This window comes from Physeter macrocephalus, chromosome 14 (genome assembly GCF_002837175.3).
Source record: "Physeter macrocephalus isolate SW-GA chromosome 14, ASM283717v5, whole genome shotgun sequence".
Taxonomy (NCBI): domain Eukaryota; kingdom Metazoa; phylum Chordata; class Mammalia; order Artiodactyla; family Physeteridae; genus Physeter; species Physeter macrocephalus.
The window spans coordinates 120495271-120516664 of NC_041227.1; the positions used below are offsets into that span (position 1 = coordinate 120495271).

The 21394-nt window shown below is 37.7% G+C and overlaps 1 protein-coding gene across 8 annotated transcripts in view; it reads left to right on the forward strand.

Moving 5' to 3' along the window:
• The window catches only part of TANC2 (tetratricopeptide repeat, ankyrin repeat and coiled-coil containing 2), a 374683-nt gene that overhangs the window by 250812 nt on the left and 102477 nt on the right, over nucleotides 1-21394 (forward strand). For all 8 annotated transcript variants that reach the window (XM_024130199.3, XM_028499426.2, XM_024130198.3 and 5 more), the window contains one exon: nucleotides 2370-2495. In XM_024130199.3, coding sequence (XP_023985967.1) covers nucleotides 2370-2495 — 126 coding nt within the window. The remainder of the gene's footprint in view (nucleotides 1-2369; nucleotides 2496-21394) is intronic.

Consider the following 21394-nt stretch of genomic DNA (forward strand, 5'->3'; position numbering starts at 1 on the left):
AGATAGCTGGTTTCCAGGCCTGGCTCTCCAGTGAATAAGTGAGTCACTGTAGATAAATGACTTCACTGTCTCCTGAACTGTAAAAGGAGGGGATCCGACTAGATTGGGGTCAGCTAGTATTTTAGGCTTTGCAGGCCATATGGTCTGTGTCGAAACTATTCAACTCTATGGTAAACAGCTATTTAAACAAAGAGGCAAGGCTGTGTTCCAATAAAACTTTATGCGACAGGCCAGATTTCATCCACAGGCCATAGTTTGCTGACCTCTAGTCTAGCTGGCCTTTAAAACATCTTTTACGTCATCTGCGTTCTGTGATATTGCTTTATTATCAACATCACATAGTAAACGAATTGCTGTTCAGTTATTTTCTATGCTATCTCAGCCGGGGGCTAGCCAGGAGACAGAAACCACACAGATATTTTAACAGAAGATGTTATATATAAAGAATTGTTAACTAGGTTTTAAAGCACTGAAAAGGTAAAAGAGAACACTGAGATATCATGGACTTAGCAACTTCAGGAAGCAGCTACCACTTCTGAGCCTGTAAACGAGAAGAGGTTAGGATGATTAAACCATAGAAGCTTGGAGGAGAGGCCCCACCAAGCTGAAACAAACATCGCTGTGAAGGGGCCATGCTTAGCTGATGCTAATATTTCTGAGCTCCAAGGAGGGCTCTGTGGGGACAGGACTTCTGGGGGCTGCCCACCCCCAGCCTTTTTTTTTTTGGTAGCTACACACATACGGATAAAGAACCTAGCAAAAGAAAATAGACTTTGGTTAAAACAGGAGGGATTGTATGAAACATAAGAAAGAACTAAGTCACAGAACCAAATTAGAACCAGTGGGGATGGTGTAGTTGTCCCCAGTGTTTTTAAATAAGAGATTAGAAAATTATCTATTCTGGATAGTTTTAATTTCAGAACGCAGAAATCGAGATTATCTTTTATTCTTCTGACATTTATTCTCTTCCTCTCTCTGGTGTGTCATGTGTCATTTGGCTTCCCTTTCTTGGTTTAAGTTCCCTGGACTAGCTTTCAAAGACTTTTATTTCCTTATAAAAACTATATGTATAATTTGGATAAATTCCTTTTGTGGGGGTTTCCAGTAGATACAGGTAAATAAGACAGTTGCAGTAATTGAAGGGTGAGGGGAATATATGTCTCTTGCACTTGTTCTTATTCTTTTCTCTCTTCCTCTCCCTCTCTTCGATTTTCTCCATCTTTTCTCTCTCTTTTTCAGCTCATGGAGCACTTTGTAACTGTCTTTGTGCCATTTATCATAGACCTCTTTATGTTATTGTTGTGTCTTACCTTGACTGAAGATGTGGACAATGCTTCATTGGAGCTCAGCAGCCAAGAGTGATCTCAGTTTGCTTCCTTTCACCCACTCCAGATTGTCACAGAGGTAGACTAGCAATGAAGCCAGCGAGGGCACCAAGAACAGAGCCTGGCACACAGGAGTCTCTCAGTAAATAATTGTCATGGAATTACTGAACTAACCCCCAGCACAGTATCTTACATAGTTGGCAACAGATTGAATTAACGGTTTAATTAATCACATATGAGCTCTAAATAACCATTTTCTGATGGAAGTTTGGGTTTTTTTTTCTTTTTTGTTAAAAGCTTTTTGTCTTCACACTTCCTGATTTTTGATTTCTTCACTTTTTGATTCATTGTAAGTGGACTCAATAGCTCTCAGTATGTAGCAGTGCCATTTTACCCCCATCTTCTGCCATTTTCTCTTTCTCTTTCGTGGCTAGGTTAGGGGTTAAAGGATTTATAGATGCAGTGGGAAGCCACGGTTACTTGACTTTTATCTTCAGAGAGCAACAACATGTTCTTTAGAATTCATGGACATTGGCAGTTCCCTAAATGCTATTTGGCAATTCTCTATCCATTGTCCCAGGTGCCCGCCTTTCCATTATATACATATATATACACACATGTGATAATTGTTTTTAGAATGTTTTCATATTTCATTCTTTACTGTGAATGGGAAATGTTGAAAATAGAGCTTCATGGTTCTTTTATAGCTTAATATAATTTGGAACAGATTTCTCCACTGATGTTGTTTATACAAATGGGATTTGTGACCCAAAAGAAGCAAAAACTAATAATCTTTGTTGTCAGGTACTAATGTGTTTGCCAACTTGTTGCTAGTATTCTCTATAAGCTCAGGCATTTGATAGTAGTGAAGGAGCCGCAGACAACTCTTGACATGTTTTCCTGGCACATGTTCCAGACACTGATGAAGACCTTGAGTTGAGCAAATTCTCAGTAAATGTATCTGCTCTGATTCCGAAGTCTGGAGATACAGACTGACAGTTTTCTGAACTTAGGTATTCTGACTAAACTCTTCTGTCTTATCAGCCACAAGCTCCACCCACTTGGAGGACCTCGCTTACCTGGATGAGCAGAGACATACACCTTTGAGAACTTCTCTTCGAATGCCAAGACAGAGCATGGCCGGTGCTCGCACACAACAGGATTTAAGAGGTTAGAACCACAAGAGGGCTTTGCATGGGGATGCCCAGGGGAAAATGGAAATGGGCAGTAGGCAAAAAGTTCCTTTGTTTCCAATTTCCACACCTATTTAAGCCTCCCTTAAGTGAGCATGTAACCAGTTCATTTCTGCTGAATCTAGAGAGAAAGATGAATACAAATACGTTGTACTCAACATAGAAAGGCAGTGTAATTACCAACAGTTGGAAGCATTGATTCCTTGAAATTCTGAAAGAAAACAAGTGGAAAGGGCTGGGGTTGATGGGGGAAATAACCTTTTTAAGGTTCTGGATTTTAGAAGTAATTGTTGACCAGTTTCAGCCCTAGCCCAATTGCAGGTGAACTTGATGCTGCTAATTTGTTTCACTAGAGAATGCATTTCATTTACATTCTAGTGGCCATTTCTAGCGACATACAGTACTTTTATTGTCTTAGAATTTTAGTGCTTCTAGTCCTGTCCTGGCAACATCTAAACAACTTATCCTTTTCCCATTCAGACACCTGTTTCTTTACACCCTTTGTGCATGCTACATGCTTCTGCAGTCAGGAACCTGATGTTTTTGAAGACTTTTCATTTTGTTATAATCACAGTCTAGTTGAGAGGCCTGTTATTGGTATCTCTGCTTGTGCCTCTTGTTTGTTCAAGTGAACCAGACTGTCTGTGATAGTCTTAACAGATGGTCTGCTTTCTCTAGTATCTAGTAATCTATAGCTCTACTACATCAGGTGCATTATTTATTTTATCTTATAGATTATTTGCATCTTTGCTTTGCTCTTCTTCTCACCCCTTGTCCTGTGCCCTACTCTAGTCTGTGTAGTGCCACATGCATAACTCACACAGAAAGGGACTCAAACATGCCTGCTGTCCATTCTGGAAGTCATTATGCTGACCGTTTTTCACTGATGGCTCAGCAACTAGGAGCATAAAATAATTAGTTGTATTGCTACAATTACCATACCTCCCATCAACAGTGGTGAGTTGATGGCCTCAGTCATGGTTTTAGTTCCCAATCCTATCCATCCTGCTTGCCGTTTCTTCAGGTAGCCACCTCTTAGTTGCTTATCCCAGAAAGTGGAATTATGTCAAGTACTACTTTAGTGCTGCTATACTGATTATGTCCAAAGCCTGAATAAATTTATTCAAAGACCAACTAAATTATTTGTGCCATGACCAGAAGGCATAACCATAATAAAGAAGATTGGATACAACTATTGATCTATATAGACCTTCAGATTTGATTGAAAATCTGCCACATTGGCATCACCTTGCATTGCATTTACTGAAAAACATACTGACATTGTTGATTATATTTTCTGCTTTGCTAGTCTTTGAATAATGGATTTTATACTACATCAAAAACAAAATTAATGACAGATTTCAGCTATGTATTTTTGAGTACTCTTCGTGTTGGGTTTTATTGATACTTGATGTCACATGTCTACTTCCAGTATCTAAAGATTTAGTAAGGTCTTCGACAGATACATTCTGGTGAGCTTGATGTTTACACATAGATATCAGCTGTGTATAGAATACAATGAAAATCTTTTCCATTTCACTGAGCTTCAGCCTAAACATTCAGTAAAACCAAAGTGCATGCAAAGATTTTTCCAAAGCATACCTAAATCTTTAGGAAGCTCTCCACCTGAATAATGCATTCCTAACAAAACTAATTTCATATCCCTTGCAGATAGGGTTTCAACTAACTGCTTACATTAATACTTAAAGATGGAGTTTGTCCGTTGATGAGTGTGCTATGGTATTAGTGTTTCAGTTCCTTAAAGCTGTCTTTTCTTTCAAGAAGTTTTCTTTTAGCAGTCCAAAGGGTTGGAACATGCCATCCAGTTGAGTGTATTAATCCATAAGAGACAGAGTGTTTACTAAGCAGTATTTTATCTTTTAAAATTAGCATACTTTAATTTAGAACTTTGAGGCCCTAGCCAATAACCTTCCCTCAAAAACGTTATCTTGATTACTATTTACAAATGAACTCTGTAGTTTAGACATTAACAAGAAAGGAAAGCAAACTTGGACAGATTTTCCTTGTGTTTCTGTAGACCTGTCTGGCAAGCCTTTATAATTTGTGGTTATTATATCCAAAACAGTACACTTTACTATAGAAACAGAATCATATTGTTTTTCTGGTATAATTTTAAAAAATCATGTCACATCATGTTTTCTACTTTTATTTTAAGGAACATACAAATTGCAGTCGTATTTCAGTTCTATATCTTCCGCTAACTCTGGTTATGATTGAAGTAAAACAACTTTACCCCAAAAAAGTAATAAAGTGATTGAAAACCTTTTTTAGTGTACATTAAGGTATCTCTTTCTACATTAGAGGTATTTCTTTCTGTATTTTAAAGTATAACTCAAGTCCTATGAAATAGTTTTTAAATCACAATTCAGGTTTTAAATGACCCTGGATCTTCAGAAGGAGGTAGTTAATGGTCATGTACACTGTAGTATATCCAGTGGGTACTAAATTAACTGACTGATTTCAAGTACAGAGATTATCTGAAGTAAAATCACTTTAATATATGAAGAGATGGCAAGAATTTATTGGGCGCTTCATACAGGCAGTCCTGCACTATTTTGTTCAGAGCAGTGGTTCTCAAACTTTTTGGTCCCAGGACCTCTTTCCACCTTAAAAAATTATTGAGGACCCTAAAAAGCTTGTGTTATATGAGTTGTATTGATTGATATTTACCATATTAAATTAGAACTGATAAATTTTTTAAACACCTGTTCTTTTTTTTTTTAATAGTAGACCCATTATGTGTTAATGTAAGCTCTGGAAAATTCCACCCTACCCTTGTGAGAGAATGAGAGTGGAAAAAGACACATAATCTCTTAATATCATGAAAATAGTTTTGCCTTTGTGGACCCGCGAAAGTGTCTTGAGAAGCCCCAGGGGTCCCAAGATCACACTAAGAAAGACTGGTTTAGAGGATACCATTGTAACTGAAGATAAGTTTTATGCCTTTAAGGATCACACAGCCTGTCTACAGAAATGTGGAAAAGTGTAGTTTGAGAGTTGGTTAGAAGTTATTCATGAACATGGTTTAATAGTACAGGCATAGTTCATTTAACAGTTATCTTAATAATAACTGCAGTTGTTTGATCATAATAATAGTCTTTTGACTGCTGAAGCAGAAGTTGCTGAGGTAACCCATGAGCTACAGTTTGGATCTTCAAGTTGAGAATTAACATTAACATTTGCTTTATTAGTAAAAAGTCTTTTTTTTTTTTTTTTTTTAACTTCTCAAGACAGCTGTTTTGAACAACTGTTCTCCCAAAACTGATGTTTCCAAGAGACCCAGCCCAACAGTGGGGAGGAGGTCACATAAGTGCACTGTCCAGGATCTTAGTGCAGCAAGTCAGTAGATTCCTAGCTGTCAACCATCCAAGAGCTTGAGCTCTAATGACAAAATAGTTACGGTAGATTGTGTCCTAATGCAGAGTATACAGCTAGCTAACCTACTACATGTGCGTTTTAAGTCCCAAAGCCTAATGTCCTTGACAGATATTAATTGGAAATCTTAAAGTTTTTAAGTCAAGTTTTTAAAATTATTTTCAGGCTCCGTTTTGAATTTAATCACCTTGTGTAAATGTGGAGTCATGCTAGACCTGAAACCTCTCACTCTCTCTGACCACCTTAATGGAATCTCTTTTTACCCAGATAAAGCAAGAAACTGTTTACTGTCCAGTAAAAGGGAAGAAGAGGATGTTGGTTTTTATGGATAAATGTATTAAATCTGAAGAAAGAACATATAAATGGAACCAGGGGAAGTTAAAATACACAAGGCAAATCATAGCATAATGACTTTGAATAGTAGCTACTTGGGGTAAATTAACAACAGATTATTATTGATAAGACTCTGAAACCTGCCTGATATGAAATCATAATCACACTATTCTGCTTAAAGAGATTATACATTCCTAATTAAAACTTCATTTCTCAATATGTATTGGTTTCCTTAGGATTTTACTAAATCCCATTACATGCATAGATGGCCATTCACAGACATTGGATTTAGTTAATAGCTGCTTTAATAGATAGGGGGCATATGTGCAAATGATGGTCTGACTCATTGGCAGAACTGATGTGAAATTGACCCTGACACAGTTAACTTGGCTTTGTCAGAGCAAAAAATTGAATTTTTATCAAATAAAATCAGTGTTTCATGCCATTTGTGAGTCCCCTACTTTTCCGAAACAATGAATCCTTTCTGAAGATGGCTAAGATGTATGTCATGAAGCTGATAATCTTGCATTAGCCTACTGAGTCACACATTCCTGAGGTTGCTTAGTCATCTTGATCATTGCCTGGCTAGCTCTCACATTTACAAGGGAATATTTCCATCAGTCTCTTCTATCTCACTGTTCATTGTTTTATTTTTACAAGATTAAATTTCTTTCTTTTTAGGTAAATCGAAAATCCAGAAATAAAGTTGCATGCACATAACTGCCTATATATAAATATTAGGGTAGATTGTAAGCTTTAGTTGTATGAGGTGATCCTCTCACCTCCAGGCAGCTCTTTTGCAAAGTACCCTAAATTTAGAAAATGCAGTACTCAAACTGGATGTCTTTGTCTGCTAGAAACTGATTTATACTTTTTGGAGTAGTCTAGCTGTAGTTTTTTTGTTTGTTTTTGTTTTTTTTTTTTTGCGGTACGCGGGCCTTTCACTGTTGTGGCCTCTCCCGTTGCGGAGCACAGGCTCCGGACGCGCGGGCTCAGCGGCCATGGCTCACGGGCCTAGCCGCTCCGCGGCATGTGGGATCTTCCCAGACCAGGGCACGAACCCCTGTCCCCTGCATCAGCAGGCGGACTCTCAACCACTGCGCCACCAGGGAAGCCCTAGCTGTAGTTTTTTAAAGCAGATCACTACTTGTTAAAGTAGCTCCAGATCAGTACACAGATCTGGTTTTTACATAAACCAGCTTTAGTTGGTAAATCTGTCTTAAACCTTGAAAGCCCAAACAGTGGCTAATATACAACAAAGTTCCCCCACAAGACCTGAAAGGGAAAATTAGCCTTTGGGAAAGAGAAGAGTCTTTAAACCATTTAATCTTCTAACAGGGCACGTATTGACCGCTTACAGTAAATAATATACTACTTAAAGGCTGTGGAGTAACATGAAAGAAATTCTAATCATGATACCTAGTTCTGCAAGAATAAATCACTGAAAATATTTTTAAATGCCTTAAGTGCAATAAAGAAAAATAACCGTTAAGCCATTTTTATGTTTTGATCTAAATTAGATTTAAAGAATAGCTTCCCAGTTAATCTTTCTATCATTATTTTCTCCAAAAGTGACTAAATCTTATTAAACTAACCATAATGCCAGTAAATTTATTTAGGTAACACTTTGTAAAACATTTTTGATTCAGTAAAATGATCTAAGTGGTCCAATCTTGCAGTATGTAATAAAAGATTTTTTATGTAATAACTTCCCCAGATACTAATAAAATATAGCAAGGGAGAATTTCCTTTGTAAGGCCATAGCTATTTCATCACTGAGTGTTCACTTTCAAAATGTTTAACCTGGGTTTCCCTGATGGTGCAGTGGTTAAGAATCCGCCTGCAAATGCAGGGGATACGGGTTCGATCCCTGGTCCAGGAAGATCCCACATGCCGCGGAGCAACTAAGCCCATGCACCACAACTACTGAGCCTGCACTCTAGAGCCTGCAAGCCACAACTGCTGAGCCCGTGTGCCACAACTGCTGAAGCCCGTGCACCTTAGAGCCTGTGCTTCGCAACAAGAGAAGCCACCACAATGAGAAGCCTGCGCGCCGCAACAAAGAGTAGCCCCCCCGCTCACCACAGCTAGAGAAAGCCTGCGTGCAGCAACAAAGACCCAGTGCAGCCAATTAATTAATTATTTTTTTTAAAAGTTTAATCTTAAATTTCAAGTAATTAGCCAGTTCTGATTCTCCAATAAAAATCTCACCTTCAAGACCAACAATCTAATAGCACAAAACTATGTTGACATAGTTATATAATTCTTTTATCAGATGTTTCACATTTTAAAAGCTTTACCATTTTTATACTTTCCCCACATTTTGAGATATTAAATGTGAGGAAACGTAAAAAGTAGCCACATTTGGGAGAGTTGGCTCTTCCCTATTTCTTTCACTGTTTTTCAAGGATCATTGTTCCTTTCCTGAAAATTCCACTCAACAATGACTCCAGGTTTTTCTCAACAAATGTTTTTCTATAAGACCAATGTCAGAAAGCTGAAATTTAATATACAAGTTTTTCAAAGACTCAAAGTATTATTTTCCAGAGGCAAATAAGCCTTTTCCCTTTTTTATCCCCACATTAATAGTATACAATAGACTTCTTAAAACACTGAGGCAAATGCTGAGAATGGGGCACTTTTAAACAGATAAAAATGATAGCTTACATTTATTGGAGTTCTTACTCTTTATAGACCCAGTGCTAAGAGCTTTAAACATGTTATTTAATCCTCACAACTCTTTGATGCAAGTGGTGGTAGTAAGGAAACTGGGACTTAGAGAGATTAAATAACTTGCTTAGAGTTACGGGTCTAATAATTGGCAGTGCGAGGATTCATTTCATATGTGGAAGACTCTGGAGCCTGTGCTCTTAACCACCATGCTATCCTGTGTCATAGACAATATAATATAAAAAGCTTTAAGTAATATAATAATAGCAATACGATGGCTTATTGTACATAGTTCAGTACACTGGGGTGTTAGGGATGGGAACCAGTTGCATATAAACACTAATTGCCGGATGGTGGTTGCTAAGACCTGCAGGGAGTGGAAAATGGGGAGTTGCTGTTGATTGGGCATATAAAGTTTGAGTCATGGAAGATGAAAAAGTTCTAGGGATCTGCTGTACAACATTGTGCTTATTGTTAATCATCTCATATGATTATTTGCCATCAAATATCTTTTTTAGTGAAGTGTCTATTCAAATATTTTGTCCCCTTTTATTGGATGGTTTCTTCTCTTATTAATGAGTTTCAAGAGTTTGTTATATAATTTGGATACAAGGCCTTTATCAGATGGGTACTCTTCAAATATGTTTTCCCAGTTTTTGGCTTGTCTTTTCATTCTCTTAACAGTATCTTTTAAAGAACAGAAGTTGTTAGAGGTCCAGTTTATGAATTTTTGCCTTTGATGGATAGTTCTTCTGGTGTTGTATCTAAGATTTCTTTGACAAACCCAAAGTTACAAATATTTTCTCCTGTATTTTCTTCTAGACATTTTACAGTTTTAGGTTTTACATTTAGGTCTGTGATTGATTTTGAGTTAATTTTTGTATGTGGTGCAGTGCATGATATGTATCAAAGTTTTTTGGGTTTTTGTTTTTGGCATGTAGATATACAACCGTTCTAACATCATTTGTTGCAAAGACTGTTCTTCCTCTACGGAATTCCTTTTGCACCTTTGCACTGTCAAAAATCAGTCATCCATATATGTATGGATCTGTTTCTGGACTGCTTCTGTTCCATTCATCTGTTTGTCTTATCTTGTTGCTAATACCACACCTTCTTGATTACTGTAGCTTTATAATAAAGCTTAAAATCAGGTATTGTTAACCCTCCAGTGTTGTTGTTCATTTTCAGAATTGTTTTGGCTATTCCAGGTTCTTTGTATTTCCATATGAAACCTTGTAAATTTCTACCCATAAAGCCTGCTGGAATTTTGATGGGGATTGCATTGGATCTGTAGATCAATTTGAGGAAAATTGACTTCTTATCAATGTTGAATCTTCCAATCCATGAACATAATATATCTCTCCATTCATTTAGGTCTTTCTTAACTTCTCTCAGCAATGTTTTGTACATGTACAGAGGTTGAAAATATTTTGTCATATTTATCCTTCAGTATTTCATATTTCTTATGCTATTATAAATAGTGTTGCTTTTTGTTTCAATTTCTAATTGTTCATTGCTAGTGAACAATTACATAGAAGTACTATTGATTCTTGTATATTGCTCCTGTATCCTGAAACCTTGCTAAACGCATTTATTATTTCTAATGACTTTTTTATAGATTCCATAGGATTTTCTACATTAAGATAATCATATAGTCTGCAAATATTGTTCTACTTCTTCCTTTTTCTTTTTCTTGTCTTGTGACTCTGACTAGAACTAGTACATTGTTGAATAGAAGTGAAGAGAGCAGAAATCCTTACCTTATTCTGATCTTTGAGAGAAAGCATTCAGTCTTTCACCATGAGATACGTTAGTGATAGGTTTTCAGTAGATGCACTTTATTAGGTTGAGGTTGTTCCCCTACTATTGTTAGTTTGTAAGAGTTGTTTGATTTTTTTTTTAAATCAGGAGTTTATGTTGGATTTTGTCAAGTGGTTTTTCTGTATCTGTGGAAATAATCATATGGTTTTCTTTTTTGCTTTAATATGATGAATTACATTGATTTTTCAAATGTTAAGGCAACTTTGAATTCCTAGTATAAAATCCACTTGATCATGATGTATTTTTTTATATTGGCTTCAATTTACTATAATTTTGTATATTTTTTTGCGTCTGTGTTCATGAGATATATTGGGTTGTAGTTTCCTTGCAATGTCTTTGTCTGGTTTTAATACCATAGTAATGAGAAAGTATTCTCTCCTCTTTAGTTTTATAAAGACTTTATGTAAAATAGATGTTATTTCTTCCTTAAAATGATTGGTTTTTGCTCATGAAGCCATCAGGGTCTGCAGTTTTAATTACGGGAAGGTTTTAACTATCAATTCAGTTACTTTAGTAGATATAGGCTATTCAGGTCATGTGTGGGCTTTTTTAGTGGGCTTCATTAGTTTGTGTCTTTCAAGAAATTTGTCTATTTTATATAACCTGTTGAATTTATTGGTGTAAAATTGTCCATAGTATCCCTTACCCTTTTAATCTGTAGTCATGTTACCCTCATTCTTGATTCTATCCTTATTGATATGTCTTCTCTTTCTTTCCTTATTAGTCTGCTTAGAGATTTATCAGTTTTATTGAGCTTATTAAATCTTTTATTTTCATTAATTTTTCTATTGTTTTTCTGTTTACTGTTTTATTTCCACTCTGATTTTTATTATTTCCTTTCTTCTGCTTGCTTTGGGATTTTTTTCTTTATTTGCTAATTTGCTAAGGTAAACGGTGAGGTCATCGACATAGACCTTTCTTCTATTCTAATATAGGCATTTTAATGCTATAAATTTCCCTTTTAAGTACTGCTTTAGCTGTATTTCACAGATTTTGTATTTTCACTTTCATCCAGTTCAAAATATTAATTTGCTTTTTGATTTCTTCTTCATCTCATGGATATTTCTGGGGAATTTCCAGATATATTTCTGCTGTTGATTCCTAACTTAGTTCTGTAATGGTCAAAGAACACACTTTGAACAGCATGAATTCTTTTAAATTTATCCAGAATTTTTCATGAGCCAAAATATGGTCTATCTTGGTAAATTTTTCAAGACCTTTATAATACTTGTGTCTGGGGGTGTCCCTCAGGTTCACTGATTCACTAGGAGGACTCACAGTACTCAGCATATAGTCATTCCCATAGCTATGCTTTATTACAGTAGAATGATGCAAAACAAAATCGGCAAAGGGAAAGGTACATGCGCGAAAGTCCAGAGGAAAGCGGACACAGGCTTCCAAGTATTCTCTCTCAGTGAAGTCATACAACATGCACTTAATTCCTCCAGCAATAAGTTGTGACCTGTGTGAAATGTCTACCAGGAGAGCTCATTAGAGATTCAGTGCCCAAGATTTTTATGGGGGTCTGGTCACATAGACCTCCTTGCCTAAAAAAAAAATACCAAAATTCCAGACTTCCAGAAGAAAAGCAAGTATTCAGCATAAACAATATTGTTTGTACAAACAAATTAGGCACAGTGAGCCATTCTTCTTAGTTCTTAGAATGGTGTGAATCCTCTTGAAATCTATGTTCCCAAACTTCAGTAAGGGCCAATCTTGTAAGCAGGCTTTCTAAGGGTTAGTAGTCTTAGGCCTGTTATGTTAACTCTTTTCTGCACAATAGTATATTTCTGTTTCTCTCCTCTGAGCCTTTATGTTATTGTTGTGAGACAGTTTATTTATCTAAATGTTATAAACCCCACCATATAAAAGTCAGTTATCTTTTAAAGAGTTGTGAAAAAAATTTTATATGTTAATCCACATAGTTCCCATTTCTGGTGCTCTTCATTTCTTTCATTGTATTTTTCTATCTGGTGTCATTTTTATTCTGCCTGAAGGACTTCTTTTAACATTTCTTATATTATGGGTCTGCTGGTAACTAATTATTAATTTTTTTCAGCTTTTATATGTCTGAAAATCTTTATTTCATCGGTATTTTTGCAAGATATTTTCGGTAGGTATAGAATTCCAGATTGACATGTTTTTTCTTCTCATAATTTAAAGCTTTAGGTCTAGGTCACTACCTTCTCATTTGCATTGTTTTTGACAAGAAATCTGCTGTCATCCTTATCTTTGTTCCTCTGTACTTAATATGTCTTTTTATTCTGTGGCTGCTTTTTTTTCTCTTTATCACTGGTTTTGAGCAATTTGACTGTGATGTGCCTTGGTGTCATTTTCTTCATGTTTCTTGCCTTGGGGCTCATTGAGTTTCCTGGATCAGTAAGTTTATAGTTTTTGTCATATTTGGAAATTTCATAGCCATTATTTATTTAAATATGGTTTTTCGTCCTCCACCTTCAGTGACTCCAGTTACACCTGTATTTAACCACTTGGAGTTGTCCCACAGTTCACAGATGCTCTTTTTATATTTTTAAATAATTTTTTTATTTTTATCTCTTTTTTCTCTGTGTATTTAATTTTGCATAGTTTTTATTACTGTGTCTTCAAGGTTACTCTTCTTTTCTTTTGTAATGTCAAATTTGTCACAAATCCCATCTAGTGTATTTTTCATTTCTGATGTTTTTTTCTGTAGGAGCGCAATTTGGCCCTTTTGTATCTTCCATGTCCCTTTTGAACAGATAGAATATAGTCATGGTTTTAATACTTTTCTCTGCTAATTCTAACATCTGTGTCAGTTCTGGGTCAGTTTCAGTTGATTGGTTTTTCTCCTAATTATGGCTTATATTTTCCTGCTTCTTTTTGCATGCCTGATAATCTTCATTTGGATGCCAGACATTGTGAATTTTACCTTATTGGGTGTTGGATATTTTTGTATTCCTATAAATACTCTTCAGCTTTTTTATGGAATGTGACTTAGTTATTTGGAAACAGTATGATCAATTTTAGGTCTTGCCTTTAAAATTTGTTGAGTAGAACCAGAACAATATTTACAGGTCTCATTATTCTATACTACTGAGTCAGGGTCTTCCTGGATTTATCCAATGTCCTGTGCATTGTGAGGTTTTCCATTCTGGCTGGTAGGAACAGGCTCTATTCCTGGCCCTATGTAAGCTGCAGATACTCTTGTCTCCAATCCTCATACTTGTGCTAATCACTACCCTGCTGATTACTCAAGGGTTACTCTCCACAGGTCTCCAGAATTATTTCTGTACAGCTGTCTCCTTTCCAGTACTCTGTTCTTTGAACAGTGGCTGCCTTGGTCTCCCAGGATTCTCAGCTCAGTCTACTCAACTAAGGGAGTCTGCCAGAATCTGACTGGTCTCTCCCTCCCTACATAGTGGTCTGAAAATTTTCTCAGTGTTGTAAGTGGGCATAGGGTTTACCTCATTTGTTTTTCATCTCTCAGGGATTACTATTTTTCATTGCCTATGTCTAGTGTCTTGAAAACCATCATTTCATATACTTTGTCCAGAGCTTTATATGTTTGTTCTGGAGTTGTTTTAGGTGGGAGGGCAAATCTAGTCCTTGTTTCTCCTTCACCAGAAGTGGAAATTCATGTCAGATTTTTAAAAAGAAAATTATAGATGAAATGAACCAGAGCATCAACCCATCTCTCCTTAGAAAATGACTGGCTTGAGAGTTAGAATTGGGTTTTCTGTAAGCTAAAATACATATTTACCTATAATGATGAAGAAAAATATGGTTATTATTTGCACAGAATAAATCCCACATGTTACATTAGCAAGACTTTAGTTACTAAGTGGATATGTGTGACGTCAGCCTTCTCAGTAACTTCTCTAAAAGAAAAGAAAACTAGTCTTTAAAAAAATATATCCTGGGCTTCCCTAGTGGCGCAGTGGTTGGGAGTCCGCCTGCCAATGCAGGGGATGCGGGTTTGAGCCCTGGTCTCGGAAGATCCCACATGCCACAGAGCACCTAAGTCCGTGCACCACAGCTACTGAGCCTGTGCTCTGGAGCCCGCAAACCACAACTGCTGAAGCCCGCGTGCCTGGAGCCTGTGCTCCGCAACGAGGGAGGCCACTGCAATGAGAAGCCTGCACACCACAACCAGGAGTGTCCTCCGCTCCCCGCAACTGGAGAAAGCCTGTGCACAGCAACAAAGACCCAACACAGCCAAAAATAAAAATGAAATAAATTTTTTAAAAAAGAGATGGGTTGAAATATATATATATATATATATCCTGTCCTCTCTGGACACTAGCTCTAAGGCACATTTTCTTCCTTCCCTCAGCTTCCTGTAGGAATATGATTGTTTGTATCTTGGCCAGCATCCAGGCCTTGGCTGTGATGTGTACAGAGCTTCAGAAATACATTTTTTCTTCCCTGAATGTCTTGTTACTTAATGGCCCTCTTGTTTATGACAGTAGCCTTTAAAAAGGAATTTATCCCTGAAAGGTGTCAAACAAATGATTCATTTCTTTTTATTATCATAGTATGGTTCAAGTGATTTTCAAAGACCTTGGTTTGCATCCTATAACTGTCTTCTTGTAGCCCTGCTGTCCTACCAAAGCCAAGTCTATAAACATTTCCCTGCAGTTAAGAATGGAAAATTCATATTCAGTGTTTTCATTCACTAATTCATTTATTAAACGTTATTAAATGTACATACCCTGTGACAAGAACTGTCCTAGTTAATAAGGACTTACTAGATTGGGTGATAGTGGTAGGGTAAGTTGATGAGATATGAGGGTAGAAGTGTAGGGGCTGAAATGATTATATCAGATACATATCATTGATGACTGTATACAGGAGGGATGTGTGGAATGCAAAGTTATTCATTAAAAGCTTGTTTAAGTACATGGTAAAAAGCAAGAGATGTTGAGAATCTGAAATATATGACTGTCATTCATTGAGGATTAACTAGGTTCTGAACTACGAACTTAATGTACATTTTCTTGTTTAGCCTTGTGAGATAGATGTTCTTATCATCCTCATTTTACAGATAACAAAACTGAGGCTTAGAGTAATCTGGCAACACCTCCAAAGGCTATATCATTATAAGTAACAGTGGAATGGGAAAAGAAAACAGGAATTATATCTGGGAGGTATTCCTCAAGAATAATTGATAGGACCTGTGACAAATTAGATGTAAAGGTCAAGAAAGAAGAAATCCTGGTGAGTCCCAAGTTTCTATCTTGGGAGACCAGGCAGATGATGATGTTTCATTAACTGAGATAATGAATGGAAAATAAAGAATAGGTTAAGGTGAGTGAGAAAATAACTTTAGTTCTAAACATTTCAAGTTTGAGATATCTATTGGAAATCCACATAGGTAACTCTTGTAAATTGCTGGAAGTGCTATACAGGAGTTTAGGAATGGGATCTGGAACAGAAATGTAAACCATCCCCACTTAGATGGTTGTAAAAGCCATTAGTCTGTTCCTTTGAGATTACCCAGAGAGATCATGAAGAAGAAAAAAATAATAAAATATACAACCTAAGATTGGCAATATTTTAGGGATGGGCAGAAGAGGAGGAATCATTAAAGATATATCAGGAAGAGAGGACCAAAAAAAGAACTAGAAGAAAGTGTTATTATGTAAAGCCCAAGAAGGGAATGTATTTCGAAAAGTGGGGATTCATTAGAAGTGTTAAATACTAAAGCATGGTTAAGTATAAAGACTGAAAATAATTCATTGGACTTAAAAGTTAGAAAGTCTTTAGTGTCATTACCTACAGCAATTTCAACAGAGTAACGTGGGAGGAAGCCAGGCTAGGAAGAGTTACTGCTGTGGAAGTGAAGATAGCAAGCATGGCCCTTTCAAAATGTTGCAGGGGCGTGGGGGTGAAAGGGAGAAGGGACATAAGTCAGAAACTCACAGGGATGAGGGCTCCAAGAGAGCCAGTATGTTCTCAATATCATTTTCATTATGTTTGTTTTAAATAAATGTGTGTGGGAGGGAGGTGATTAGGTTACACTGGCTTCTTTTTGGCTTGATCATGTGGATAGTAGTAGCAGCTACCAGAGTTAACCAGCAGACTCTGTCCTAGGCACACTACATGTATTAACTCATTTTAATCCTCACATGTCATGGTTATCCCTGTTTTAAAGATAAGGAAAACTGAGATACCAAGAACATAAGTCACTATCCTAAGGTCGCACAGCCCGTAAGTAACAGAGAGTGGATACAAGCTGAAGCATCCTGGCTCTGAGTCCACAGTTTTACCCACCCTGCTCTCTGTTTCCCTGCTCACCCAAAAAGTGACTCTGCTTTATTTAATCTTTTTTTTTTTTTTAAACAGAAGTTATCTGGAATGAACATTTCTCAAGCTATTATCTTTAGATTGTTTTTTAGGACCTGCTTCAAATTGCTTTACATTCTTCCAAAACTCATTTCCTGGGGTAGGAGTACCTGCCGACTGTAGTCCTATTCCTGAGTGCCATAAATAAGGAACAGATCCTGAAGAGATTTGACTCTTGTAAATGCAAGAATGAGTCTTCTAGAAACTCAGTAGACAAATGAGCCCTGCCTTGGTTTAATAAATATAGTTGAGAAAAAAATAAGCATGTTTTTTGACTTACGTTTGGCACTAAAGTGTTATCAGGTTTGTCTGAAGTACATGTTTTTTTTCCTCCGCTCTGTGTAGGGAATAGCATGCATGGCCTGAAACCTAAGAATAAGCCTGCAATTATCTTTTGTTCTGAGGAACAGAGGTGCTTCCAGGCTAGGCTGTACAGCCATAATGGAAGAATGTCAGGAAATACAACACTGCTCCTGTTTGCACCAGACCTTTGTCTGTATTACACACACCCTTTCTTCTGCCAGTCCTGTGACTGACTTCTTTTAAGATGATTCATAGTTGTTTTCCATGAGTAAATATGCTTTAGTCTAAATCCAGTTAGAGCTCTTTTGCCCCCACTTCCCCTTCCCCTTTTCCTCTTGCTGCAGCTGTTTATATTTGCATTTGGGCGACCTGGTCTGTTAGCCTTAATGCACTTTTGTTTGTGTTTTAAATGTTTACTCTTTGCCATAGTTAAAGGTCAGTTTTCTCTATAAGCCTAGATATATAATTATTTGTATTGATGGTCTCACAGAGACTGTTTCCTAGAGAGCATTCATTTGTCTGTCACAAGCCTAATTTGCATTGAAGAGATACACACACGGATCTGAGTCTTGAGTGGTTATTAAATTGCTTTAAAAAACTGCCTTCCGGGCTTCCCTGGTGGTGCAGTGGTTGAGAGTCCGCCTGCCGATGCAGGGGACACGGGTTCGTGCCCCCGTCCAGGAGGATCCCACATGCCGTGGAGCGGCTGGGCCTGTGAGCCATGGCCGCTGAGCCTGTGCGTCCGGAGCCTGTGCTCCACAACGGGAGAGGCCACAACAGTGAGAGGCCCGCGTACCACAAAAACAAAACAAAACAAAACAAAAAAACTGCCTTCCAAAGCTTGTCTTATTTGTATACCCTGTTGGAATGTTTTTACTCTTTGTGTATTTTCCTTCAACATTTTATTAGGAAAATTTTCAGATATACCCCAAAAAAGGACAATTTTACAGTAAACCGTCGTTTACTTGCCTTGATTATATCATTAATATTTTATTATTTTTATCACATATCTATCTACCCATCTCTTTAACCACGTGTCATTTTTTACAAATTTCAAAGTAAATTCCAGATGTCAGTATACTTTGGAATATTTTGAGAAGGATGGGATGCTGTTCCTGCTCTGTTGCCACCCTGGGACTGCCACTTCTTGGGTGCCAGGGGTAAGAAGACCACATCTGTTACTAAATGTATGGATTAGCTCATCTTTTATCCCTTGGCTCAGCTGTAGTTGCAGTGGTCATTTCTCAGTGGATTATTTCAGTGGTTTCTGCCTTAGAAAATCTCTTGGAAGCCAGTGGATATCCTAAACAAAGAAGCATTTATTTAGGAATATGAACTCCACAGAAGGTATTCATTACCTCCGTGTTTCACAGTGCAGGCCAAAGTGCCTTCTTGTTCGTATGCCCTAAATTTATTGTTGGTACATAGGAGGTATGGCTTTCTTTTATCATATTGATCTGACAAAAGCCTTAGATTCTGAGGTACAGAAATTGTTTCTAGGCTGTTCTTGGTGTCTAAAGTTGTTTTACCATATGGTGCTGGGCTAATTTCGTCTGTTCTTCTCTTGAGGCTCTTGTAAATTGATTACATTTTTAGAAAATTTTTAAAATAACTTTTTAAAATGTCAAAGCTTTCTCAGTAGAATAAAATATGATGAGAGATTACATCAAGATGAGAACAAGTTATCTTAATAGAGTTTTTCTCAAAAACTTCAGCATTTAAGTTGAATCTGTACTTATCCCATATTATAAATTGGCACCGGTCATATTCATGAAACCCCCTTTTGATGCAAAATGTTAAGTAATCTTGGACCTGAAGAGATAGGTCTGTTAGTTTAGAAAGCAACTGAGTGTCTCAGAAGCTCTTCCCTCTCTGGAAAGGTCAAGCATGCAATTCCTAAAGGGGAGCACGGGAGAGGTGAAGGAGAAAGAAGCTAGCCTAGCCAGTCAGCTGAGTCTAACTCAATTCTGGTCATCAGCGGTATAACTCATGACCAGATTTCAGACTTAATAGTGACATCCTATAGAGCAGCAACATAAAATAATAGAAAAAAACCTGAATTTTGGAGTCAAAATTAGGTTTTGATTCTAGTTCTGAAACCAGCTGTGTGACCTTAGATCTCTCTAGGCCTAATTACACTTATCTCAAACCAATTGATCTATTTTCTCCTTCCTCACTGTGAGTCCTGTGACTGCTCAGCCAGAGCTCAGCATATTTGTCTGAGTGTCTGCCCACGAAGGGCACTCAGATACCCGGGAATCCCCCTGCATGGTTAGCAGCCCCCTACTATCAAGTGACATTATGGAAAATGGAGTAAGGATCTCCAAGAATCAGTCCCTCTACTGAAGCAAGTCTGACAGAACTCTAGAGTTTTTCAGAACTCTAGAATTGCTAAGAAAAGCAGATTATGAAACAGTACCTATAGTATGATTTTTGTCTTAAAAATAAGTATATATAATACAGACAAAACTCGGGGAAAAAAAGTGAATTGTGCGGGGCTTCTGTGGTGGCGCAGTATTAAGAGTCCACCTGCCAATTCAGGAGACACGGGTTCGAGCCCTGGTCCAGGAAGATCCTACATGCCGCAGAGCAGCTAAGCCTGTGCGTCACAACTACTGAGCCTGTGCTCTAGAGCCCACAAGCCACAGCTACTGAGCCCACACACCACAACTGCTGAGCCCATGTGCCATGATTACTGAAGCCCACATGCATAGAGCTCATGCTCCCAACAAGAGAAGCCACCACAATCAGAAGCCTGCGCACCACAACAAAGAGTAGCCCCCACTCGCCACAACCAGAGAAAACCCGCATGCAGCAATGAAGACCCAATGCAGCCAAAAATTAAATAAATAAAATAAAATAAAATAATTAAATTAAATAAATTAATTTTTTTAAAGTGAATTGTGTTTCTCTCTAGCCAGTGGGAGTAAAATTATTATTTTGTTTATCTGCTCTTCCTAAATTTTCTGTAGTGAGTATGTATTACTTCCATGTAAAAAAGCAAAAGTAAAATAGAACAGTTGGCAGTTTCTCAAAAAGCTGAAACATAGAGTTTCCATATGACCCAGCAATACCTCTTCGAGACATATACCCAAGAGAACTAAAAACACACGTACATAAAAACTTGTACATGGGAGGACCTTCAAGATGGCGGAGGAGTAAGACATGGAGATCACCTTCCTCCCCACAGATACATCAAAAATACATCTACATGTGGAACAACACTTACAGAACACCTACTGAATGCTGGCAGAAGACCTCAGACTTCCCAAAAGCCGTGTGGCTGACCGGGTCTTGGTACTCCGGCCGGGTGTCGGGCCTGAGCCTCTGAGGTTGGAAAGCCGAGTTCAGGACATTGGTCCACCAGAAACCTCTTGGCCCCTCGTAATATCAATCGGCGAGAGCTCTCCCAGAGATCACGATCTCAATGCTAAGACCCAGCTCCACACAACGACCAGCAAGCTCTAGTACTGGACACCCTATGCCAAACAACTAGCAAGACAGGAGCACAACCCCACCCATTAGCATAGAGGCTGCCTAAAATCATAGTAAGTTCACAGATACCCCAAAACACACCACCAGACGTGGTCCTGCCCACCAGAAAGACAAGATCCAGCCTCATCCACCAGAACACAGGCACTAGTCCACTCCACCAGGAAGCCTACACAACCCACTGAACCAACCTTACCCACTGGGGACAGACACCAAAAACAACTGGAACTACGAACCTGCAGCCTGCGAAAAGGAGACCGCAAATACAGTAAGTTCAGCAAAATGAGAAGACAGAGAAACACACAGCAGATGAAGGAGAAAGGTAAAAACCCACCAGGTGAAACAAAGGAAGGTAGGCAGTCTACCTGAAAATGAATTCAGATTAATGATAGTAAAGATGATCCAAAATCTTGGAAATAGAATGGAGAAACTACAAGAAACGTTTAACAAGGACCTAGAAGAACTAAAGAGCAAACAATCATGAACAACACAATAAATGAAATGAAAAATTCTCTAGAAGGAATCAATAGCAGAATA